This window comes from Pteropus medius, unplaced genomic scaffold, assembly GCF_902729225.1.
Source record: "Pteropus medius unplaced genomic scaffold, Ma_sr-lr_union100, whole genome shotgun sequence".
Lineage (NCBI taxonomy): Eukaryota > Metazoa > Chordata > Mammalia > Chiroptera > Pteropodidae > Pteropus > Pteropus medius.
The window spans coordinates 169,094-193,690 of NW_024356248.1; the positions used below are offsets into that span (position 1 = coordinate 169,094).

Below are 24,597 nucleotides of genomic sequence, written 5' to 3' on the forward strand. Positions count from 1 at the left end.
TAATAGAGTGAGGCCTGCAAACGGGGCTTGTGCTCGGTGGGAGCTGAGCGGTAGTTTGAGGAGAGGATGGGGTGAAGAAGTCGGGAAATCCTCTGATGATAGCACTAGGCTCCTGCCCTCGGGTCAGGGAGTAGGCACCCGACACCTTACCAGTATCTCCAGCCTGGGCCCTGCCCTCACTGGGGACAGACGTGGGTGCCCACGGGGCTCTTGGCACTCGGAGGGGTCAGGCAGACAAGGGAGTGCTGGCCCCAGGGTGGGTTACTGACAGTGAAGCTGTTACTCAGATGAGCAGATGGACTGACAAAAATACAATTACCGAGGGTGGGGCCAGTCATGCCACAGATGGGGGGCGGGGGACTATTTGTACCAGCAGAGGGAAGGGTGACAAATTGGGAGCTGCAGTGCCATAGAAGGATTTAGACTTGTGTAATCGGGGTGGAGCGTGCTCCAGGCACTTATGGCCAAAGACGGTATGTGAACAGGTAGGCAGGTGCCCGCGGGCTCCGAGGGCCAGGTTGTGTGTGCCAGCCTGCGAGGCAGGCTTCTGGTCTGATGGCCAGTACCTGATCATCAGCCCTCTTGGGACCACTCTGACTGGTGCCTTGTGCTGCGTTCACCTTGACCCTCATGACCGGGAAGGTTGGTGGTCTTCCCATGTCATAGCCAAGAACCCGAGACAGGAAGAGCAGGTGTACAGGATGAGATTCACATCCCGTCTGCCCGTCCAGGCTGTGAGCTCCACTAAGTCACTAATCCAGAGTACCCTTTCAAAGGGAAGATGAAGTTTACAGCTCACCCCCCTCCCTCCCACACACACCACCAAAGTTTGCAGTATAGACTCAGATTTGAGAAACCCACATGGAAGATTAAGTGCTGTCACTCTAGCACAGGGCCCTGAAGACTTGGTGCAGTCCCTCAATTTCCAGGGGTCACCCGAGTGGTGGCGCATAAGGAAAACACAAAACTCCAAGTTCTCCTGGAATGAGAGAGAAGCGCGGCCCGGCCCACTCCACCCCTTTCGATGAGCCCGCCACCTGGGGGCTTTCTAGAACATCCCACACTCTCCACACTGCCCGCCAGCATGGGATGGCAGGGAGTGTGGGGTGAACCCTCTAAGTCCGTCCCAGAAAGCAAGAGTTGATCTGAGACTTGAAGGAGTGGCTGAGGGCGGGTGTCTGTCCCCTCCGTGCTGCCCCAGAGCTCAGGCCCCTGGTTTGAGTTTTATACGTTGGTGGTCTTCTCCCAGCTGTAATGAGAATTCAGGGAGGGCCAGTGTGTTTGGACAAAGGTGTGGCCACCCTAGGGGTGGGCAGCACCTGTCTCTACCTCTTCCCCAGCACCTTAGCTGGCCAGGATCCTGGGTAAAAGGCCCCCGCCTCAGAGGCTGGGCACAGGAGGGCTGATTCTAAACCCAGCACCCAGAATTTGTGCAGTAAGAGGCCTTTGAGGCCATCTGCCTATGTGTCTTCTCAGAGCCCAGGACCCAGGAAGCAATGGTAGCCCTGTTTTATCACGAGGCTCCATGGGAGATCTCATCAGAATAAACATTTCTTTTGCTACTTAGTAAACAAAAATGTTACCACACATCTGACCCCCTGTCCTGTTCTTATTCCAGTGGGGTGGTCACTGAACCTGCCCAAGGCAACCAGGCTATGACAGGTTAGGACACCCAGCCACCAGTTCTGCCTCTCAGCATTCAAAGCACACAGAGGGCAGGCCTCAGGTAGACAGGCGGGGGTTCAAACTCCAGCTCCGCCACTCACTGGGACTGCTGTCCTTGCCCCTTCTGAGTCTGTTTCTTTCCCTGCCAAATGCAGGCAGGAACCCCTGCCTCATAGGGACCGGGCCCCTAGGGTGTCAGACTTGAGTGGCCGCCTTTGCTGAGCACCCCAGGGCGGCCGGTCAGGGTGGGAGTAAGGGTCAGTGCCAGGAGTCCAGCACCCCACCCTACTCCTAGAACAAAGCAGGCAGGACCCACCCTTCCCTGAAGCAGCTCACAGACTTGGTGGCGTCCATGGGCCAGAGGGGTGGTGGCAGAGGGGGCTCTGGCCTGGCTTCCTGTGAGCCCAGAGGGATTGTTAATTATAAAACCACATGGGGCAGCAGCCTCTGTGGAGTGTGGGAGCCCTACGGCGTGTTGGAGCAGCACAGAGAAGGTTTTTGGATGAAAAGCCAGGGTGATGAAATCACCATATGTCCACCCATTTGGGGCTTTGGACTTTTCGAAGGATGCCCAGCCCCCGCTCCCTGGTGTGCTGGTGCGGGCAGGAGAGTGGGCAAGTAGGACTGCCCAGGCCTAGCTCAGGGAGTGGGGGCCCTCCACCCCATCATCTCCACCAGCCCCTCCCCAAAAGCCACCCCGATAGATACACATTTAAATAAAACCTGGAGCCTGGGCAGCAATGCAACTCCCCCGCCCTCCAACCACACGCTCTTCCTGGAAACAGCTCCAGTGACCACTGGTGGCCATTTTGTGCACCATTTGCCCCTCACACCTGAGCTGGGGCACTTCTCTATTGTGCACAGACAGCGGCCCAGAGAGAGAGGAAGTGACTTGCCCAAGGGCACATGCCTGGTCAGCAGCAGGCAGTGCTGTACACCTCACAGCCATCTTCTCCTTGCTCCCTGGCTCCCTGGTGTAGCCAAGGGCCGGGGCAGCCTGCCATTCTAAGCAGCTCTGAAGATCATCTGCTCAGAGCGGCTTCCTGAGACAGGACTGCGAGAGGCTCTCCTCAGGCATTGGGGCTGAATCTCCACCTTGGGACAGGTGCAGCTCGGGAGGCCTAAGACCCCTGAGCCTGCCTGTGTCTGGGCCACGCTTAGACCCAGAGAGCTATGCTTTGGGCGGGGGAGTCAGAAAGCCGGGGTTCCCTGCACTCCCTTGCACTGGGCTCTCACCTCTCCCTCTTCCAGATACTCCCTTATTTGAACCACTCTTTCTGATAGGCCTGGGTCACTGAACTGACATCGAGTCCACTGCAGCTTGGCCTTTCCCTGTCCCCAGCATCTGGGGCCACACCCTGCCCTTCTGCTGCCAGGCACTGGCCTAGGCCTGAAACCTGGGGAAGGAACTCCAGGCTGGTGGCTCACTCCACCTCCCCACCCCCCCCACCCCACCCCAGTCCTGATATAGCAGTAATCTGTTAGGGGAAGGCATAACAACTCCCTTCTCTGGCAGAGCCCTAGTGAAGACTGAGGATCTGATGTCACCTTCGAATGCTAAGAAGATCCACAGGAATGAAGGTGTAATCACTATGAGCTGCTACCCCAGGGAGAGCTGATGCCAGCATCTCAATGACAAAGGGATTGGGAGGGGAAGCCGTGCTGGGGAGGCCGCTGGCCTTGTACCTGGGTGGGCCTCCAGGAAGCAGTGACCAGAGTGTGAATGAGGATGCCATGGGAAGGTGGGTGGTGGACGTCTACTTAGACTCACTCACCTGCTGAACACCCACCAGGCTGGGCCAGGGTCTGCCACCCACAAGGCTCCCTGGGGCGAGGCCTGTGCATCTCTGGCCATCTGGCTCACACAGGAGCAGAGAATAGATCTGCTGGGCAGAGCAGGGCCAAGTGCAGGAGCTGTTTCTGACTACAGGGCTGGAGGGCTGGCTGCTTGAGACTGAAGCAGGGCTCAGGTATAGACTGAGTTATGAGGGGCTTTCTGACCCTGCAAAGGCGTAGACAGGGAGCTGACCTCTTTTTAGAGATAAGGAAACCGAGGCTTGAAACAGGATACGACAAAACAAATACAAGTACCAGATGGGTAGGAAATGCCAACTACCAGTCCCAGCTCTGCCCCATGCAGACCTCGGTGGGTCTCTTTTTGCTATCCGGGACTCAGTTTCCCCTCTGCTGTACTATGTGAGGATGGAGCTGAAGGGCGGTGGGGGATGGACTAGTCTGAGAACTCAGAATTCAGAGAAGCTAAGTAAGGGTCTTGCCCAATGTCACATAGGAAGTGAGCCAGGACCCAAAGATCTCACCAGTTGGTCCTTGACTGCTGACCCCTTGGGGCCGTGGTGTGTGGGGGGGATCAGCGTGTCCAAAAGGGGCAGTGAGGAATGGCCCATTTCGCCTAGCAGCCTTTCCCTCTTAGCTTCCCGGGAGATGGGAGCTTGGGCCTGTCCTGAGCATCCCGCCCTCTTCTGGTCTCTGGCGCCCCCCTGTGGCCTCCGAAAGCTCGAACCATCCTGTGGGCTCTACCCCTGCCCCGCCCCTAAAAGGAGGGATCTTCTTCAGGTGAGAACTACGAGGGTCCAACCACAACATCCCAACCCCTTCCCAGGAGACACAGAGGCAGTGACGGGATCCCCAGATTTGGGTTTGGAGCCTGACTCCCTTCCCCCACCTGATGTGGGTGAGACGGCCTATCTCGGTTGCCCCATGTCACAGACCCCGGGCAAGTCTCAGAGGGGATCACATGCGAGGCCCGTGGGCGAGCCCCAGGGCTGTCAGGGCTGCTCAGTTCAGCTTCTTGGACACTTACAGAGCGCCTCCTCCTCAGGGCCGGCAACCTCACCCTGTCGGGACTCAAGGAGGTCTCCACCTGAAGGAGGGGGCAAACTCCCAAAGAGATTTTTTTTAATGGAAGAATTTATTGTCTAAAGTTACTAAAAACCCCACCCTTTGAGCTCTTTTCTTGGGCAGATCTACAGTCCCATGGCCTCTGGTCCAGTCCAGCTGGACACAGCTGGGCAGATCATAAATAACACTGGACAGGGCCAGCCCCTCCCCTCCCCCGACCTTCTCCAGCCCAGCTTGGACCTCTCCTTGGCCTTCATGTTCCAGGCCGGCTGCAGGCCCTGCTCCCGCCTAGGCTTTAAAAGCCTGTCGTAGAGTTAACAGCCAGCGCCAATGCAGGGTCTAGCTGCAGGGCTTCCTCACCCTCAGCCCCCTAATTCATCTTTGTCCTCCCCAGGTCTCAGTGTATCCAGCGACCAAATGGGTGTAACCATCCCTGCCTCACCTACCTGTCTCCCAGGTCGGCTGAAACATACAAATAAAATTAAATCAGAAACGAACTTGTTTTTTGAGGAGGGTGCCAAGCACGGTCGGCTTCCTGGGGAGGGAGAGGACTACAATTCCCATCCGGCTCCGGGGCCGCGGGCGTACTCAGCCCCTCTTCCTGAACTGAGGGAGAAGCGCCGCTGACCCAGGGGGCGAGGGAAGCTGCAGTACCCCGGGCATCCCCACCTAGGTTAGGGGCCGGCGAGGACCCGGGTAGGGCTGAGTTTGGGGCTGCGCGGGGATCTAGGTGGTCTTTCCGGCCCCCCTGGGACCCCCCCTTTGCCCCGCCCTGCCCAGGAGTTAGTGTTGTTCGGGGCCCGCCCCCCCACTTCCTGGCCGAGGTTTGGCCCCGCCCCTGCGCGTCTCCGCCCTCCCACCCTCACCTACAGTCGCGTCTCCCATTGGCCGGCGCGCACCTGCCCGTCCGTCGAGGGCGGGGAGTGGGGGGCGTGGCGTAGCGCCCAGGTGAGGGCGCGCAGGCGGCGGCGGAGGAAGGTGACAGCCGGGAGGGCGGGAGGGTGGGGGGAGGACGCGCGGAGGACTGGCGGACCCACAGACGAACAGACCGACAGGTGGTCATGCGGGCAGCCTGGCTCTAGCCCGGGCGCGGGGCTCCGGCCGCAGCCATGGAGCAGCGGCTGCGTGCGCTGGAGCGGCTGGCGCGGAGCGAGGCCGGCGGCGGCCCGGGACTCGACGGCCTCCTGGATCTGCTGCTGGGGCTGCACCACGAGCTCAGCTGCGCCCCCCTGCGGCGAGAGCGCAACGTGGCGCAGTTCCTGAGCTGGGGTGAGTGACCCCGACGGGACCGAGGGAGGGGGACTGGCTGAAGGACACCCCCCTGGACCCTCTCCCTCGTGCTCCACGCCCACAGACCCAACGGCCGGAGCCACACCCCCCAAACGCCTTGAACTGACCCTGACACGTGCCACCGGACCCCGCGGGCCTCTCAGTCACCTGCACACCTTACCCTCACTCAGATTCACACACATGCTCTTCGCCTTCCCACTCGCAGACCCTGGCACGTGTACCCAACACACATCTCACATAGACTCCCAGAAACTCGGTCCCTGGTATAGATCCCAGACACAGGTACACAATACATGCTCTGCACAAAGTCACGTCCAGGATTCCTTGCTCACACATCACACACCTCGTGACCCATGAGAACACACTCTCACATACGCAGACTCCCATGCACGTCACACACTAACACACATGCTTTCTCAGTCTCCCACATACCACACAGATGCACTGAGACACTAATATACAGCTCACGGAGATACCCAGGGAGCCCCACACTTCGCCCTGCAGACCACCCCAACCACACTGGCTGTTACATGCTCGTCTGTTTCCACTCACATATCTGTAATTATTGCACACTTCCGCCCCTTCCCCGCACACACACTTCCATTTCCCTGCATATAAGACCACCCCAGGCTGGATATAGGAACCAAACTCAGCCCCTTTGTGTAGGCTGCTGGCCAGGCTTCCTGAGGGCTGTTCCCGAGGGCCAGGGAGGGGGGCCTGGCTGGAGGTGGGTCTGCACCCCTTCCTGGTTGACTCATCTGAGTCACCGGGAGTGGCTGGCCCGGGGTGACCCTGAATTCAGTGTGGGCACTGGCGCCAGCCCCAGGGCTCCCTGGTCACACCCGGCCAGGCCATGGAGGGAAGGCACGGGGCCTGGCCTGGAGGGTGGGTGAGGCAGGTGTTTGCCCAGTGGGCGACTGGCGTTCCTGGCACTCCTGAGCTCTGGGCAGGCGCAAGGCCCAGCCTGGCACAGTTGGGCACCTGAGACATGCCAGTGAGTTGGCCTCCAGCCCCAGCCCTTCCTTCCACGGTGAGGGCAGTCGGAGGCCCCTGCCTCTGCTGCTGGCCCGTCTCCCCAGACTCCTGCACCTTGTGTGTGTATCTGACTGTGTTGTCATCACCCCCTGTGACACCCACACCCACGTGTGAGTGTTTGCACACACGTGTTCCTCCCTGCCTGCCTCCGGCACCTTTGCCTGGGACCCCAGCATGGGGGCCTGTCTGTTGACATCTCCCGAGGTAACTTGCAGGGCGTTGACTCACTCTCTGCCCCGACTTGTCCCCACTCCTGCCCAGAGTCCCCATCCCCTGGGGCAGGGCGAGGGGACTGGGCCGCCTGTCCTGGGGGTTTGGATCTCCCAGCCAGGGGCCCTAGGTTTGGCCCCTGCCTGGCCGATGGGTAGCTCCCTTAGCCTCAGTCCCCCCTCGGAAGCCTGTGGCTGCTCCTCTCGGCTACACACACAGACCTGGGAAAGACAATTAATTTCTGTAATGAGGTTTCCACCCCTGCTGCGGGGGTTCTGCCTGATAAACCTGTGGAACAGCTCTCCGTCTCACCCACAGACCTGCCCAGCTGGCAGGGAGTTTACCTCCTGGTGGGGGAAACTGAGGCAGGAAGCCAGACTGCAGCCACCCCCAACCCCTACTGGTCACTCTTGCCTCCCTAAGTTTCCAGGCCCCGATTTTCTCCTTCAGGCCTGCAAAGGGCCTGGGAGTGGCTAGAGATGCCCCTCATGGAAGTATGAGGGACTGTGAGGAAGGAGGAGGTTCTTGGCCCGGTGAAGGCCAAGTCCAGAGAGGAAGGCAGGGCTCGGAGTTGTAGGGCTGGTCAGGCCTGGAGGAGGTCCCGAGCGCTCACACGCTCTGGTGCCAGCATCAGGCGCCAGGGAAAGGCTTTTTGGCCCCGTGTTTGAGTCTTGTGAGAACCTGGGCAGACCTACCTATGCCTGCCAACAAGGAGGCCCCACACAGGGCCCTGCAGAACCACTGTCCTACCTGTCCTCCAGGGCGGCCCCAGGCCTCACCTCTAGCCAGGTACTTCTGTGCCTACAGGGTCCCAGGACCAGGGCCCATAGCTCCTCAATGGCAGAGAAGCCTCTCTGGGGACAAGGAATGTTGCCTGTCCAGTTTCCCAAGACAGGCCCTGGCCTGGTCTTGCTAGGTGGCCAAGAACTGTAAGCTGGGGGTGGAAATGGTATCCCCATCGGCCCCAGGGTGACCTGGCCAGCCAGGGTCAGCCCTCAGGCTGGGGAGGACTACAAGTTCCATCAGCACCTGGGATCCAGGCTGCCTGGAGTCTGGAGACGGGGGTCCAGGGAGGTCTGGGGACAAGGGGGTCCGCAGAATCAGGAATCCACCTTGCATGCTTCCTGATCATGGCCGAATGGGCTGCAGTGCCCATCAAGCCCTTGGCCAGAGACCGTCCCTGGGGAGGTCATCCTTGCCCTGGCATCGTGGGAGTTGCAGCTCCTGGCTTTCCCAGGTGAGAAGCTGGGGCCCGCCTCGCAGATTCCCTGAGCCCCACTCTCTGTCCCCTCAGCCAGCCCCTTCGTAACAAAGGTGAAGGAACTGCGGCTGCGGAGAGATGACTTTGAGATCTTGAAGGTGATCGGCCGAGGGGCCTTCGGGGAGGTGAGCAGAGGCCCTGGGGTAGGTGGGAGGATGATGTTCATGCCCAGCTGTGCTGACCGCAGTTTTCTCTGTGGCCGCAGGTTGCCGTGGTGAGGCAGAGGGACAGTGGGCAGATTTTTGCCATGAAAATGCTACACAAATGGGAGATGCTTAAGAGGGCCGAGGTCAGTTTGGGGCCTGGTGGGACTTTGGCACCCTACAAATGGGCATGGGGAGTTGTTGCCTGTGAGGCTATAGGGCATGCGGAAGAAGGGGCTGGCATGGTTGCCAAACAGGCAGAGGATCCACCCTCCGTAGCCGTCCACTCCCTCTTCCCTTCTTCACAGTAAGCCTTTCTTAGAACCATGCAGAGTTTTTCCCATTTTTCTTGTGATGATACTGAGGCCCAGAGCCATAAAGCATGGGCTCGGGGTCATACAGTTCTGAGCTCACACGATCCGAGCTCCTAGACTTACAGAGTCGCACTCCAGGCCCTGAGCTGATGTGGGGCTTTCCTGGGCTCTGATCCCACCCCACCCTCTGCTCCCCAAACCTGCTATAGACAGCCTGTTTCCGGGAGGAGCGGGACGTTCTGGTGAAGGGGGACAGCCGCTGGGTGACGGCTCTGCATTATGCCTTCCAAGATGAGGAGTACCTGGTGAGTTTACTGGACAAGGTTGGAGGGGTTTGCCTGGGGACATAGAAAAAGCCCTTGGGTGCCAGAGGCCCTGGGTCCAAGGAGAGAGAGAGAGAGATCTCTCCTGGGACCAATAGGCTTGTCTTCCCCACCGGTTCAAGGGCCTGGAGCCTCCTGCCCGATCTCTGGCTGGGAGCTGGCTGCCCCTGAGCTGCTGGGAGGCACAACCCTGCTGCCTCTCAGAGCTCTGAGGGACCAGTGGGAAGTGGGGCCCTGGGGCAGGTGCCCCACTTTTCCGTCTGATTCTTACCCCCGCCCACCACCATCCAGTACCTGGTGATGGACTACTACGCCGGTGGGGACCTCCTCACTCTCCTGAGCCGCTTCGAGGACCGCCTCCCGCCCGAGCTGGCCCAGTTCTACCTGGCCGAGATGGTGCTGGCCATCCACTCTCTGCACCAGCTGGGTTACGTCCACAGGTTGGCCTGCAAAGCCCCCTCTGCCCCAACTAGCCCCTGCTGACGGCTCTGGTGACAGTCGACATTTGCTGAGCACTCACCATGTGCCAGGCCTGTCCCGGGTGCTTCATACGCATGATGCCTTTGAATCCTCACACCAAAAACCTTATGTGATGGGGGCTGATATTGTCGCATTTTACAGATGAGGAAGTCAGGGCTTAGCACAGGTAAGCACCTGCCTGGCTCAAGGTGATAGCTGGTGGGTGGCCAAGCCATGGTTTGCACTAGGGAAGTCTGACTCTTGCATCCCCCACAGCACACCCTGCTGCCTCCAAAGGCTGTCCTCATGGATCCCTTTCCCCAGTCTAACCACCTTCTTCCTTCCTGGCCACCAGGCTTCCCCCTCCCACGTGCATGCACACATACTGCTTGTGTGTGCACTTGCTCATGCACACACACCCAGGCATGTGCCCCAACCACATCCACATGCACAAGTCAGACCCCTCACGTTCCCTGCCCCTCTCCCCCAGGGATGTCAAGCCAGATAATGTCCTGCTAGACATGAATGGGCACATCCGCCTGGCTGACTTTGGCTCCTGCCTACGTCTCAACAACAGCGGCATGGTAAGGACTCCCACTCCAGGGTGGGGCGGGGGACACCCAGCCGGGAGAGCTCCCAGAAGGCTGAAGGCACCAGGCCTAGTGCATCAGCCCCCAGAGAAAGTAAACACTAGGCCCAGGCCCCAGGTGGGAGCACCAGGCCAGCCAAGCCCTCGGGAGTGGGGGTGCCAGGCCCGGACCCAGGCTATGGCGATGGGCTAGCAGGCCCAGCCAGGTCCAAGGCTGTCCTCATGGCGCCATCAATACCGCCACCCACAGGTGGACTCGTCGGTGGCAGTGGGGACGCCCGATTACATCTCCCCTGAGATCCTACAGGCCATGGAGGAGGGCAAGGGCCACTATGGCCCGCAGTGTGACTGGTGGTCGCTGGGTGTCTGTGCCTATGAGCTGCTCTTCGGGGAGACGCCCTTCTACGCTGAATCCCTGGTGGAAACCTACGGCAAGATCATGAACCACGAGGTCTGGCCGCCAGGCTCCAGGGTTCTGGGAGGGGAGCAGGACTCCTGAGTCCGAGAGGTTGATGATGCCCGAAAGTGGGGAGTGGGATCCCGGATACCCACCTGCACCCCTCCCCTGGGCCTGCAGGACCACCTGCAGTTCCCCCCAGATGTGCCTGATGTGCCAGCCAGCGCCCAAGACCTGATCCGCCAGCTGCTGTGCCGCCAGGAGGAGCGTCTGGGTCGCGGAGGACTGGACGACTTCCGGAACCACCCCTTCTTCGAAGGCGTGGACTGGGAGCGGCTGGCGACCAGCACCGCCCCCTATATCCCTGAGCTGCGCGGGCCCCTGGACACCTCCAACTTCGACGTGGATGATGACACCCTCAACCATCCGGTGAGTGGCGAGTCTCACTGCAGTAGGAAAGCTTCCTTGGCACCCCTTGGCTATAGGAAGAAGCTCCCTAGAAGTTTCCCAAAGTGGTTGCTGGGCTGGGGGTGAGGTCTTCGAATCCCAGAGGCTTGTTGGAGTTATGGTTCACCTGCCCTCAGGTGGGTTGTACCAAGCGAGGGTCCTTTGACCTCGTGTTATCCTGTTAACCAGAGTCGTATGAGGAAGAGGACTCCCAGCGGTGCCTGGGAGGCCATAACCTCAAGGACTCATGGGAAACGCCCATTTAGGCGAGGGCCATGTTACCCACCTGGGTTCCCACTGAGCAGGAGGAGGCTGGCACTCCCAGTCCCAGAGTGTCTCCTGGGTCCCACACCTCAGCCTGGAGCTGTGCCTGTTGACTCTGGCTCTTTCCCTCCTGCAGGGAACCCTGCCACCACCCTGCCTCGGGACTTTCTCAGGCCACCACCTACCATTTGTGGGCTTCACCTATACCTCTGGCAGGTAAGTCTAGTCCTCAAACACCTGGCGGGAAGCTACGGGCCGCCTGGCCTGGAGGATGCTGGAAATGTAACCTGCAGGGAGGACCCTGGGAAAGGGGCTGAATATCCCATCTGATCCCCGCATGTGACAGGTGCTCAGGAAGTATGCTCTGAGCTCTCAGGGCAGCCCCCCGCGTCCTCAGGGTCCTAGTAATGCCACACCCATGCCCCGTTTGGGTCCCACCCCAGAATTTGGCCCTCTCAGTACCCTCTGTGGCAGGCTGGGAGGGTACTGGACTCGGAGCCAGAGACTAGCAGTGAAAGGGCTCCCACTGCTCCCTGAGCTTCACCTTGTGCCTCAGTAAAGTGGACGGCATGATCCAGTTCCACCTGTGGGGCTGGCCTGAAATGCAGCGAGGTCCTGAGGGGAGGCGCTCCGAGGTATAGGCAAACACATCTGATCGGCACTCAGGAGTGCCCACTGAGCGGGGGGCCAGCAGGGCCTGTTGTCACTTCCATTTTCCTGTGATGAAACTGAGGCTCAGATATGTCAGGTGACTGTTCATGGTCACACAGCATGTAAGGGCCCGGGCTGGTGTTCGAACCTGGGCCTGCGGAACCCCGGAACCACTGTCCTGGGTAGCTGCCCTTGGTAGCAGCTGGAGCCTTCCAGGGGCAGTGTCTGGTCTGATTTATTTCTCTTCTCAGAGCCCAGGGCTGGGTACAGAGCTGGCACACAGTGGGCGTTTCTTGGGTGAATGAATGATGAGATGCAGGAGAATGGTGGTGGCTTTGCGGGTGGGGTCTCTGCCAACCCGTGTTGACCTGCTTTCCCCAGTCCAGGCCCTGAAAGCAGCTCTGAGCAGCTGGCTGCCCTGGAGCAGAAGCTCCGTTGTCTAGAGCAGGAGAAGACGGAGTTGAACCGGAAGCTTCAAGGTATGGGGAGCCAACTGGCCAGGGTGCGTCTGACCCAGGGGCTGCTGCCTCAGGACTAACTGCGCACTTGTGGGTCCCCCCACTGCAGAGGCCCTGCAGATCTCCTCAGACCATCGGGAGCTGGAGCAGCTACAGAAGGAAGTGCAGACTCTACGAGACAGGCTGTCAGGTATCCCCACCCACCCCTGCCCCATCTCTTCCCCTTCCCCTTACCGTGGAGGCTGGCCTGCTTTCCCAGCACACCTGAGTCCAGCCTGGGTTCCAGTCCTGCTTCTGCTGTATACATGCTACATGAGCTCAGGGAATTATCTTAAACTCTGAGCCTGCACGTAGAAAATGGACCAAGGAGACCCACCTCTCAGGCTGTAACGAGGGTTTTGTGAGACACTGCACGTGAAGTGCCTGGCTGAGGAGGCTGGGGCAGTCAGTATGTGTGGGTCTCAGTGACAATTCCTGGCAGAGACGCTGATGGCCAGCAAGGCCCCCTTGTCCCTGATGGATGGTCCTCCTGCTGGTAGCCTAGGCCAGGATAGTGATCTACAACAGGAGAGAGACCGACTCCTCCAGGTGAGGGCCTGGTGAGGTGGTGAGTGGCCCAGGGCTCAGTGCGAAAGAGGTCCTTGCCCTGACTTTCGGCCTTGTCCTCCCTACTCCCACCCCGATCCCCAGGAGCTGGCTGAGGCTCAGGCAGGGCTGCGGGCTCAGGAGAAGGAGCTACGTAGAGCCCAGGGGAGGCAGGAGGAGCTGCTCCAAAGGCTGCAGGAGGCCCAGGAGAGAGAAGTGGCCACAGCCAGCCAGACCCAGGCCCTGAGCTCCCAGCTGGAAGAAGCCCAGGCTGCTCAGAGGGAGGTGAGTGACAGGGGTAGGTGGGGACAGCAGTAGGGCCTGGCCCATGAACCCTGGCATAGCTAGAGGGATTCCAGGGAGCTCAATTCAGGGTTCTGGGAACAGCACGTGCCTTTGCGCCCCCCCCACTGCAGTTGGCAGAGGCCTGAGCATCGGGATGATGGTTAGGGTGGGGCGGGCTGGGGGGTTCACTGCCTCCATTCCTCCTGTGGCCGACAGCCCAGGAGTCTGCAGGAAGGCCAGGGAGAGGGTTGGGGTGAATGAGGTCAACACTGGCTGCCTCTGTACGCCATCACAGCTGGAGAGCCAGGTGGCCACCCTGAGCCGGGAGGTGACACAGCTTCAGAGCCAGCAGGAGCAAAACCTCGAGAAAGAGTCTCCCTGGGCCGAGGTAGTGAGGGCTACCCCCTGCCAGGTGGCACATCCCTTGGCCTGACCCCGCTCAGGGCCCTCAGGTCCAGGCTTGTGCCCCAGGGGTAGGGCGGGCCATGGCTTTTCGGACTCCTGCATGACCCCTCTTCATGTCCCCAAGACCGTCCACTCTGCCTCTGAGACCAATGGTACAGGATTGCCTGGGGGTGGGCCCCAGGAAGCCCAGCTGAGGAAGGAGGTGGCAGCCCTGCGTGTACAGCTGGAGCAGGCCCGTGGCCATGGGTGAGCTGGGCAGCTCGGGCGGGGGACAGGGTGAGGGCCCAGGCTGGGAGTCACTGAGCCACCCTCTTCTCCCCAGGCTCAGTGGGAAGGAGGAGGCCCTGTGCCGGCTCCAGGAGGAGAACCGGCGGCTGAGCCAAGAGCAAGAGCGGGTGAGCAGGGCAGACAAGAGGGCAGGACAGATGGCCAGGCAGTGGGACAGAGCAGGGAACACGGCAGGGTGGCCGGGCAGAACTGCCGGGTCCCGGGGCTGGCTGTCTTCCTGACCCTGCAGGGCTCACAGCAGGCAGGCAAGCCATAGTGGGTGAGCAAGGGTGGACACGGGCAGGGCTTCGGGGTGCTGGAGCCCCTGGGGACTGACCCCACCTCCCACCCGGCCCCCAGCTGGTGGAAGAACTGGAGCGGGAGCAGCAGAGCCGGCAGCAGCTGGAAGGCGAGCGGCAGGAGACAGAAGGCAACTGGGAGGCGCAGATAACCGACATCCTCGGCTGGTGGGTGCGGACGGGCTGGGGGCTGGAGTGGGCCCACGTAGCACTGAGGGCCCAGCCCGTGACTCTGAGTCCCCTTCCCAATCAGGGTGAATGATGAGAAGGTCTCAAGAGGCTACCTGCAGGCCCTGGCCACCAAGATGGCCGAAGAGCTAGAGTCCTTGAGGAACGCGGGCACCCAGATGCTCCCTGCCCGGCCACTGGTGAGCCCAGAGATACCCGGGGTGGCGGGGGTGGGGGGCGCTGCCGGCAGCCTCACTCCGCAGGTGAGGACACAGCTCACGGAAGATCAGTGACTTACCAAAGCTCACAGTGGGTCAGTGGCAGAGCTGGGGCTTCGAGCCTAGCCAGGTGGCGAGGGTAGTGGTGTGCTCTGGTGGGAGGGGCCATCTTACATGGGTGCCGCCTGGCCACCAGGACCACCAATGGAAGGCAAGGCGGCTGCAGAAGATGGAGGCCTCAGCCAGGCTGGAGCTTCAGTCGGCGCTGGAGGCCGAGATCCGGGCCAAGCAGGGACTGCAGGAGCAGTTGACGCAGGTGCAGGAGGCCCAGCTGCAGGCTGAGAGGTGAGACCAGGAGCAGGTGCCTCCGTGGGGATCTGGGACCGGTGCCGCGGCCTGTGGCAGGCCCTCACCGGGTTCTCCCCCAGCCGGCTGCAGGAGGCTGAGAAGCAGAATCAGGGCCTGCAGCAGGAGCTGGCTGCACTTCGGGAGGAGTTGCGGGCCCGTGGGCCGGGAGGTGAGTGGCTGTCTGCATGCCTGTCTGGGAGCTGACCCCCAGTCCAGCCTCAGTTACCAAGGGGGTAGCACGCAGCCTCGCAGGGCTGTGGAGACAAGAGTTTGTTCCAGACTGCCACTTACTTCACCATCTGTGAGCCAGGGCTACTGGGCACCTGCTGTATGCCATGTCCCCCACAAACACCAAATACTGCAGCCATTGCCCCATTTTACTGAGATGGAAACTAAGGCTCCTCGGTACCTCGGGAATAAGTGTTAGGGCCAGGCCAGGGACGCCAACCCTAGTGACCCATACGCTCTGTTTGCAGACAAGCCCTCAAACTCTCTGATTCCCTTCCTGTCTCTCCGGAGCTTAGAGGTAAGAACTGGGTACAGGGGCTGGTTGGGGAGGGATCCTGGGGAGAAGCACAGGGGCCTTGTCTTTGCTCCCCAGCCCGGTCCCCAGAAGGATGCCTCCAAGGACCCTGGCATCTCAGGAGAAGCCCCGAGGCCTGGGGTAGAGCCACAGCTGAGGCCAGAGGGCCGCCGCAGCCTGCGCCTGGGGGTAAGGACCCATGGGAGACCTGCAGCTGGGGGGCACCCTCTGCCCACGTGCTTCTTACCTGTTCGCTTGCCCTCTCCTGCAGGCTGTGTTCCCCAGAGCACCTGCTGCTCCCACAGAAGGTCCTCCTGCAAAGGTCAGTGCCTAACAGGGTGGCATGGGGCGGGGGCACCACACCATTCTGCTTGGTTTCCAAGGGCTCTCTTGGTTCCTCCACGTGCATCGTGGCTGGCAGACCACTTTGGGGGTGGCAGCGGTGGCAAAGAGTTTGAGTGCTCCCACAGACTCACTGGGGCTCGGAGTTCACGCTGCCACCTAGCTCATTCCCTCGTTCTACCTGTCACTTGAGGTGGCCTCGGGGGTGGGGCTTGGGGCCCTGGGTGGCTGCGGTCAGACATGAGTAACGGCCATGTCCCCCCTCCCCAGCCCGGCTCACACATGTTGCGCCCCCGGAGCTTCCCATCCCCCACCAAGTGCCTGCGCTGCACCTCGCTGATGCTGGGCCTGAGCCGCCAGGGCCTGGGCTGTGATGGTGAGACCACCCCCCCACACACACCCATTCACCTGCCTCCCAGGCACCAGCCACAGCCCCTAAGTGTCTGGAACAAAAGCCACCCCAGCTGATGCCGGCTCAGGTGCCATCATGGCCTCAGGGAAGCTAGGGCTGGGAATGCCGAGTCCTGGTTCTGAGCTGTCCCCACGCCGCTTCACACCATCTCCTGCTTTGCCCACAGCCTGTAGCTACTACTGTCACTCAACTTGTGCCTCACAGGCCCCACCCTGCCCTGTGCCCCCTGACCGCCTCTGCACAGCCCTGGGAGTGCACCCCGAAACAGGCACAGGCACTGCCTACGAGGGCTTCCTGTCGGTGAGCTGGGGCCAGAGAGGGAGAGATGGGTATGGGTGGCTTTGGCCTGGCGGGCCCTCCCATGCCTGCCTTCCCCAGGTGCCGCGGCCCTCAGGCGTCCGGCGGGGCTGGCAGCGGGTATTTGCCGCCCTCAGTGACTCTCGCCTGCTGCTGTTTGATGCTCCAGACCCTCGGCTCAGCCCGGCCAGTGGGGCCCTCCTGCAGGCACTGGATCTGAGGTGGGTGCTGGGCAATGCGTGGCATGGGACAAGGGACAAGTGGGCGGATGGGGTGCAGCCAGTGGCTGTAGAACCTCTGATCTGTTCCATGAACCTTCCAGGGATCCCCAGTTCTCAGCCACCCCTGTCCTGGCCTCTGATGTTATCCATGCCCAGTCCAAGGACCTACCACGCATCTTCAGGGTAAGCACCTAGGGTGGGATGAGCCAGACCACCATCCGCCTCCACACTGACCCCCTTCCAGCCACTTTTCTCCCTCTCCGTGGCTGCCCCCTTCATCTCTCTCCGCTCCCCTCCAGTGGACAGCTACTCCAGCTTCCGTTCTGGTCCGTGGACCCATGCTCCATCCAGCAGTGCAGGATTACCCAGCCCCCAGGCCATGGACCACTGCTGGTTCGTGGCCTGTTAGGAACCAGGCCGCACAGCAGGAGGTGAGCGGGAGGCGAGCGAGCGAAGCTGCATCTGTATTTGCAGCTGCTCCCCAGCGCCAGCATCACCGCCTCAGATCATCAGGCGTTAGATCTCATAAGAGCAACAGTCCCTGGTGCCAAAAAGGTTGGGGACCGCTGCTGCCGCACACGGAGTTTTCCATATGTGAAGCTGGCTATGTCCTGCTTCGTTCAGGACTCTTCTGTGGCTCCCTGATCATGCTCCCTCCACGTGCTCCTGACTGTGGCCTTGAGGCCCCAGAATTCTGACCCTGCAGGCCTCCCTGGCCTCTCTCTCGAGCCTCTCTCTGCTCTGACCACACCTTGTTTTCTCCAGTTCCAAAAGTACCCTGTGCCCGTGGACCCCTTCACAACTGTTCCCTCCGGTTGGCCCCCTGCCGACCCCCAGCCTTTCTCCCACCTTGACCATTCCTGGTTATTCCACTTGTTCCCCAGGCTCCAAAAGAGATGCCTCTTCCTGTGGGAGGGCATCCTTCCCTGCTTCGCTGGAGCTGGGAGCCCTGCCCTATGTTCCCACAATACCCCATTCTTTCCTCCTGTGGCATGGGTCAGGGCTCTGTCCATATGCTTGTCTAACCGCCCCGTCTGGCTCATCGCCTGCTAAAAGGCAGCACCTAGCTTTGTGCTTCGCAAGCTCATGTCAGGGCTAATAAGCCTCATCTGCTAGAACAAGAGAAGGGAGAAAGGACAGCTGGCCAGCGGCCCGTGGTCCTCCAACCTGAGTCCTTTCAGCCTGGGTCTCTGCTCACAGGTGACGGCCTCCCAGCTGACAGTGCCGCCTGTCACGTGCACTGTGCTGCTGCTGGCAGAGAGCGAGGGTGAGCGGGAGCGCTGGCTGCAGGTGCTGGGCGAGCTGCAGCAGCTGCTGCTGGATGCGCGGCCGAGGCCCCGGCCTGTGTACACGCTCAAGGAGGCCTACGACAACGGGCTGCCGCTGCTGCCCCACACGCTCTGTGCCGCCATCATTGGTAAGCCTCATGCTGAGGAGGCGTCACCCGCCCAGGGCAGGCTCGGGGGAGGAGTCAGGGCCTGTAGGGATCTGCAGGCCCAGCCACAGTCACGAGGGCTGCTGTCGCTGCCCGGTCTCTGCAGCCATGAGCTGTGGGCTCTCTGCCTTGCACACGTGTCATCCCTGACCGTCCCCTGAGCATGGCTGTGTGAGGAGCCCCGGCTAGAGGGTGGGGGTCCAGCTTCCGCTGCTCCACTTCTCCATGTCTCATTTCTGCTTTTCCCAAAAGACTCTCAAGCAAGCGAACAGAGAAAAGGCCTTAGTAAGAGTTAAATAAGGGTTTTGCTCCCGGCTCTCTTACCAGCAGCTGGGTGACCACGGGGAGTCTGGGCACACCGGAGCCTCGCATCGTCTCCTGTGTCCAGCCGGGAGCCCAGGGCCTCCGTGACAGACAGCTGGGGGAGAGGCGAGGAAGCAATGCTCGCCGGATCCCCCTGGCAGCCAGGGCCCGGAGCCAGCCCTTGCCCTAGCAAGCTGGGCGCTCTCCGTGTAGTCACTCAGGGCGAGAGCCATGGGGAAGACTGTGTGGGTCCTCCAGGTCCCCTGTGTCAGTCAGGAGTTGGGGACACAGGGGCATTTGTCAAGCAGCGATTGCCCTGAGCTTAACACTCATTTCACGTCGCTTCATCTCCATAGCCTCACAGCAGCTTTATCAGAAAGGTAACATTATTGTCCCCACTTTATGTTAGGGGAAATCGAGGCTCCGAGAGGTGACATGACTTATCCAAAATCCTACAGCTGGGGTGGGGGGGATCCTCTCACCTGCCCCACAGCCCTTACCCATTAGAGCCAGCCAGGACTCTGGGACAGAGGGGTTCAGTGACACAGGGACAGTGGGATTGCCATCTTCATGTCCTCAGGAGAAACCGAGGCTCAGCAAGGGCAGGCACACTGCCCAGTCTCCGCCTCTGGACAGGCCCTCTGACCCCTGACCCTCTCCTTCCCTCCACCAGACCAAGACCGGCTTGCTCTGGGCACAGAGGAGGGGCTGTTTGTGATCCACCTACACAGCAATGGTACTTGCCTGTGAGGGCCAGGGCTGGCACGGGTGGGGCTCGGCACTGGGCTGCTCCTTACCCATCCGGTGGTGACACTCTCCCTCACCAACCCCACAGACATTTTCCAGGTGGGCGAGTGCCGGCGGGTGCAGCGGCTGGCGGTGAGCGCCACCGCGGGCCTTCTGGCCGTGCTGTGTGGGCGTGGCCCCAGCGTGCGCCTCTTCGCTCTGGCGGAGCTGGAGAACGCGGAGGTGGCAGGCGCCAAGATCGCTGAGTCTCGGGGCTGCCAGGCACTGGCAGCCGGACGCATCCTGCAGGCGCGTACCCCTGTGCTCTGTATAGCTGTCAAACGCCAGGTGCTCTGCTACCAGCTGGGCCCAGGCCCGGGGCCCTGGCAGCGCCGCATTCGTGAGCTGCAGGCACCAGCACCTGTGCAGAGCCTGGAGCTGCTAGGTGATCGGCTATGCGTGGGTGCAGCTGGTGCCTTCGCGCTCTACCCGCTGCTCAACGAGGCCGTGCCCTTAGCGCTAGGAGCCGGTCTGGTACCTGAAGAGCTGCCACCATCCCGTGGGGGCCTGGGAGAGGCACTGGGTGCCGTGGAGCTCAGCCTTAGTGAGTTCCTGCTGCTCTTCACCACTGCTGGAGTCTACGTGGACAGCACTGGCCGCAAGTCTCGCATCCCTGAGCTGCTATGGCCCGCAGTGCCCACAGGCTGGGGTAAGGCCAATGGAGAGCAGGCTGAGTGGAGCCAGGAACCTGCGGTGGATCTCATGTCAGAAGAAGACAGGGTCCTGCTCCAACTCCTGAGCTTGGCACTGGAAGCCAGTGTGTACCATCCTGCCTGACCACGCCCCGCTCCCCTGGGTGGCTGGCAGGGGATCTTTCTCTTCTCTGCCTTCGCTCACATCCTTCCCTTGCCTGAACTGCTCTCCTTTTTGTACCTGGCAAACTCTTAACCAGGTCCAGCCAATGTGTGCGCAGGGCCCGGAGCTGGTAGGCCCTCCATAAATGACCACCCTGATTGCTGTCATTGTCATTATGCTTTCAGGCTCCCTGCCCTGCCTCCCCCATGGTTGGTCCTTTGCTCCTTTTTGCTCCTCGACCTCTGCCTTGCTTCTTAGCACCTTCTCGTAATGACCGGTGTGGTGCACCAGGCCTGCATACGGGCTGGGGCTGATTTCTTCATCCCATTCAGCGCCCATTCCGGGCAGCACACCCCAGAGGCTCTGACTGTTTGGAGAAATGAATGAATGAATGAGTGAATGAAGGAGGGAGTCGGGCACATTCATAGGTAGCTGGTGTAATGGAGTTCGGGCTTAAAGAAAAGATCAGAGCTCCCGTCATGAGCAGTGGCCCTTCTGGGGTGGGACCTGTGGGTTGGGTGTGGCACAGACATTCAGCATGTAGGAGTTGGACCCAGACAGCCCGGGGCCAATTCCCAGCTCTCACTCACCATTAGGTGGCCTTGCCCATTACTTAGCTCTGGGGTTTCTGGTCCCTCATCTGTAAGGTAGGGTGATAATACTACCTGCCCACAGTTGTTTGAGAATTAAAGAAGGAAAAAATATGCAAAGTGGTTAGAACTATGCCTGACACGGCACAGAGTGGCGCTCCGCAGTTTGAGCTCTGATTTGCTGCAGAGGTCAGGTGGGGCGACCAGTAGAGTGTTCAGAAGAAGGGCCTTTGGTGGGCGGGGAAGTTTCTGCGCTGTGGCAGGGCACAGGGTGTTCCCCGAGGTACTGAGGAGGGAACAAGCCCAGAGAAGGGCTGGACTTGCCCAGGGCTGCACAGCACAGGCAGTTTTCCACCCTGCAGGTTATACAGCTCCCTACCTGACAGTGTTCAGTGAGAACTCCATCGATGTATTTGATGTGAGGAAAGCAGAATGGGTCCAGACGGTACCACTCAAGAAGGTGAGGGCCTGTCCAGACCCTGGGGCTGGACTGGGTCGGGGTGGGGTAGCATGACATGACCTCTGTGCCTGCTGCCTCAGGTGCGACCCCTGAACCCAGAGGGCTCCCTATTCCTCTATGGCACCGAGAAGATCCGCCTGACCTACCTCAGGAACCCGCTGGCAGGTGAGGCAGTGTGTGTGCATTTATATATATATGCGTGTGTGCGCTCACCTGTGCACACGTGTGGATGTGTGACCCTGAGCACCGGCCGACTGGGACCCTGGGGACTTGTGAGCACTGCCCAGCTCTCTGCTTCTCCCACAGAGAAGGACGAGTTCGACATCCCCGACCTCACTGACAACAGCCGGCGCCAGCTGTTCCGCACCAAGAGCAAGCGCCACTTCTTTTTCCGCGTGTCGGAGGAGCAGCGGCAGCAGCAGCGCAGGTGCGTGCGCGGTGCAACGACTGGGCGGGCCTCCCATTCTTGGGGGCGGGGCCCAGCACAGGCCCACCCCCGGGGTGGGGCAGGGAGTCAGCTTCGGGAGAGAATGTGGGGATGCATCACATTCGCCGCCTCCCTTCCTACACCCTCTCTGCCTGCAGGGAGATGCTGAAGGACCCCATTGTGCGCTCCAAGCTCATCTCACCGCCCACAAACTTCAACCACCTGGTGCACGTGGGCCCTAAGGACGCGAGGCCCAATGCCAGGGACCAGCCCCCGGTGAGTCCTCTGGAGCTAATCACAAGCCTCCTGGGTGAGGCTGAGCCGATCACTGGCCTCTTCAGTGAGCTTGAGCTAATCGGAGGTCTCTGCTTACCTGGGACCCTGGCCCTCAGCGCATCCAGAGCTGGCGCTGGCCGTGGTTAGTTGTCCTGGTGTGTTGTCGCGCCTGCTCCAGCCCCTCCGCACTGTCCCCCAACAGGCTTCTGAAGGGAAAGGCCGAGGTGCCCGCGCCTCTGGCCCACAGCGGCCCCACAGCTTCTCAGAGGCTCCGCGGCGCCCAGCCTCCATGGGCAGCGACGGGAACGTGGACCCCAGTAAGGATAGCCCCACAGCAGACAGTATTTCATGTTCCTCCCGCAAGTTTCCACCCACTTTAGACCCCTCAAATCTGACCTTGAATTTTTGTCCTCTCATCCTGCTCCTGGAACAGTGAAGAGGAAGCCTTGGACATCTCTGTCCAGCGAGTCCGTGTCCTGCCCCCAGGGATCTCTGAGTCCCACAGCCTCCCTGATGCAGGTGAGCCAGTGGGGACTTTTCTCTTCCCCACTCAAAGCTGTTCTGTATTAGGCCCTTCGTGGGCCCTGAGGCCAAAGAACAAGCTGAGCCCATCCCTTCCCTGGATCCTAAGAGATTCAGACTCTTACCTGCCTCACCCCGCAGCTGGCCCCAGCAGAGGCCTGGAAGTTGGTATCCTGGCTCTGACTGTCCCTGCAGTGTGGCCCCCAGTTAGGTGCCCAGCCTCCCTGAACTTCTCTTGTATGTAAAATGAGGTTATTATCGTGAGACCTGTATGAGGAGATGACACCTCAGCATGGTGCCTGGCACATGGGGACAGTGCCACAGAGGTGGAGCTCTTGGGATTCTTAACAGAGGCCCAGCCCGTGGGAGGGAGCAGTCCACTCTGGGTGGGGACTGGGGAAGACCTAAGAGGAGATGGGAAGGCTCCCACTCACCCTCCAGGCTTGTCTCCAATCGCCACCCCTACTCCAGCCACCCTAGGCCGCTCAGAGCCCAGACACTTGCTGTGTTCTTCCATATCTTCAGGCTCCTGCCCCTGCTGTCCCCACTGCTTTGAATGCCCTTTCCTGTCCTCCACCTGATTAACACGCAGGCCACCTCAAGGCTCTGCACCAATATCACCTCCAGAGACCACCCGACTGCCTGGTCAGGTGATCACTGCACCCCTGCAGTTGCTGTCGCCTCCAGCACCCTCCTCTCCCCACCCATTCTTTGTCAGTTCTTCTGTGCTATGCTTTGTGTCTGGGTGCCAGTCCTCCTCCTCTACAGTCCCCCTGTACTGTGGGCCCTTTGATGGACGGGGGTCAAGTTTGTCTTCTGCCCAAAGTAAAGCATGTTTGTTGATCGAATGAAGAATGGGGTGAATGAACAAAGGGTCGATGATTTGGGCTCTGGCGTTAAGTAGGAGTTTCCCAGGTTCTTCTCATGCACCCCCACCCCCACCTCACATCTGGCCTCCTCCAAGGGCCAGCAGCAGGCGATGGGTCCCGGGAAGGCCTCTGGAGGCCTAGTGAGGGAAGAGTCCTCTCTCCACTCTGACTTCCGTCTCTTTCCCCTCCAGGTCTCAGAAAGGCCCCGGAGCCTCCCCGTAGCCCCTGAATCGGAGAGCTCCCCTTGACACCTTCCGGCAGGGCCCACCCAAACCCCAGGACTGAGAGACATGAGGGAGCAAAGATCCTGAGGAATGCCATACGCCGGCTGGTCCGGGACATGCGGAAATTTGGACTCAGGGAGAAGCTGGGCTGGGCTGGGCAGCGACTGGGAGGCTGGCCTAGGTTCCCAGGGGAACCTGACTCCCAGCCCTCGTCCCATCTTTCCCCTCTGCTCCTAGCGCGATGTGTGCTAGCCACTGGGAACAGAATGGGACCCTCCCGCCCCAGGGGCCCCACTGTCCTGGTGTCCAGGGGCGATTGTGCCAAAGCTGTCATTCCCAGGGCCAAGCCCCAGGAGGCTTGCAAGCGAGACTTGGGATGAGGGAGGAAGAAGCGCCAGGCCCCTTGGGGCAGTCTGGGATCTTGGCTGCAGGCCGTCTAGCCCCCAATGAGGCCAAATCGGGGCATATCCCAGTATCTGCTCAGGGTTAGGTTGGGAAGGACAGGCTCCGATCCAGAGGGAAGGAAGATAAAGAAGCAGAGGACAGGATGTAGGTGAAGGAGGTGAGAGAGGCAAGTCAGAGGAAAGGAAGCGGAGGAGGAGGCGATAGTGCCTGGAAGGCAGAGAAAGCCATCCAGAGGAGACAGAGGGATAAAGGAGGGGCAAGGAAGAGGAGAGGGGTGGAGGGGGGAAGGAACCGGAGAAATATATACTGTGGGTCCTTTCCCTCTGGGGAGGAGCTTGTTGGGTTTGGGGACAGGGAGGGGCTCCATGAGCCAACTGACATTGTCATCCAATCCGTCCAGAGGAGAAGATAATTCCTAGACAGGGATGGGATGGGGAGGGTATTTATAAGGGCTACTTGGTGGGAGATGGGTACCCAACAGGGCCACTGGAGGTCTCCAGGCACACTCTGGCCCTTCCCAGAAATGGGGAGGTAGGGTCCTTTTCTCAAAGCTTCAACCAACTATGTATTAGGGGATCATAGGGGACATTTTATTATTGATCACAGTTATTATTATTGTTATTATATTACTATTTTTATTAAACCTCCCCCTACTGATAAGTGGGGGGCAAACTAAGTATTTATCTCCTCAAATGCCCTATTTCTGGGAGGGGTCAACCTCGACACTCTGCAAGGCAGTAAGAAACCAATAAAGACAACTTCGTAAGCTA

The 24,597-nt window shown here is 60.4% G+C and overlaps 1 protein-coding gene across 4 annotated transcripts; it reads left to right on the top strand.

The window, feature by feature from the left end:
* The first annotated feature begins 5,534 nt into the window (after nucleotides 1–5,534).
* Nucleotides 5,535–24,597, top strand: CDC42BPG (CDC42 binding protein kinase gamma). Of its 4 annotated transcripts, none has more exons than XM_039860357.1 (37): nucleotides 5,535–5,793; nucleotides 8,354–8,445; nucleotides 8,526–8,609; nucleotides 8,987–9,082; nucleotides 9,392–9,540; nucleotides 10,050–10,143; nucleotides 10,399–10,599; nucleotides 10,726–10,974; nucleotides 11,393–11,472; nucleotides 12,289–12,386; nucleotides 12,475–12,555; nucleotides 12,847–12,953; nucleotides 13,056–13,235; nucleotides 13,531–13,623; nucleotides 13,765–13,886; nucleotides 13,963–14,035; nucleotides 14,268–14,374; nucleotides 14,460–14,574; nucleotides 14,789–14,937; nucleotides 15,021–15,109; nucleotides 15,417–15,466; nucleotides 15,542–15,652; nucleotides 15,735–15,785; nucleotides 16,076–16,181; nucleotides 16,384–16,517; nucleotides 16,596–16,735; nucleotides 16,837–16,918; nucleotides 17,936–18,152; nucleotides 19,147–19,209; nucleotides 19,309–19,908; nucleotides 21,007–21,104; nucleotides 21,185–21,269; nucleotides 21,411–21,531; nucleotides 21,690–21,807; nucleotides 22,010–22,124; nucleotides 22,241–22,326; nucleotides 23,390–24,597. In XM_039860357.1, exons 1-37 carry the CDS (start codon nucleotides 5,634–5,636, stop codon nucleotides 23,444–23,446), a joined length of 4,653 nt encoding a protein of 1,550 aa, XP_039716291.1. In that variant the 5' UTR covers nucleotides 5,535–5,633; the 3' UTR covers nucleotides 23,447–24,597. The 4 variants fall into 4 exon arrangements, with proteins under 4 accessions (XP_039716291.1, XP_039716293.1, XP_039716292.1 ...); XM_039860359.1 differs by having other exon boundaries at nucleotides 12,886–12,953; XM_039860358.1 differs by having other exon boundaries at nucleotides 8,354–8,418.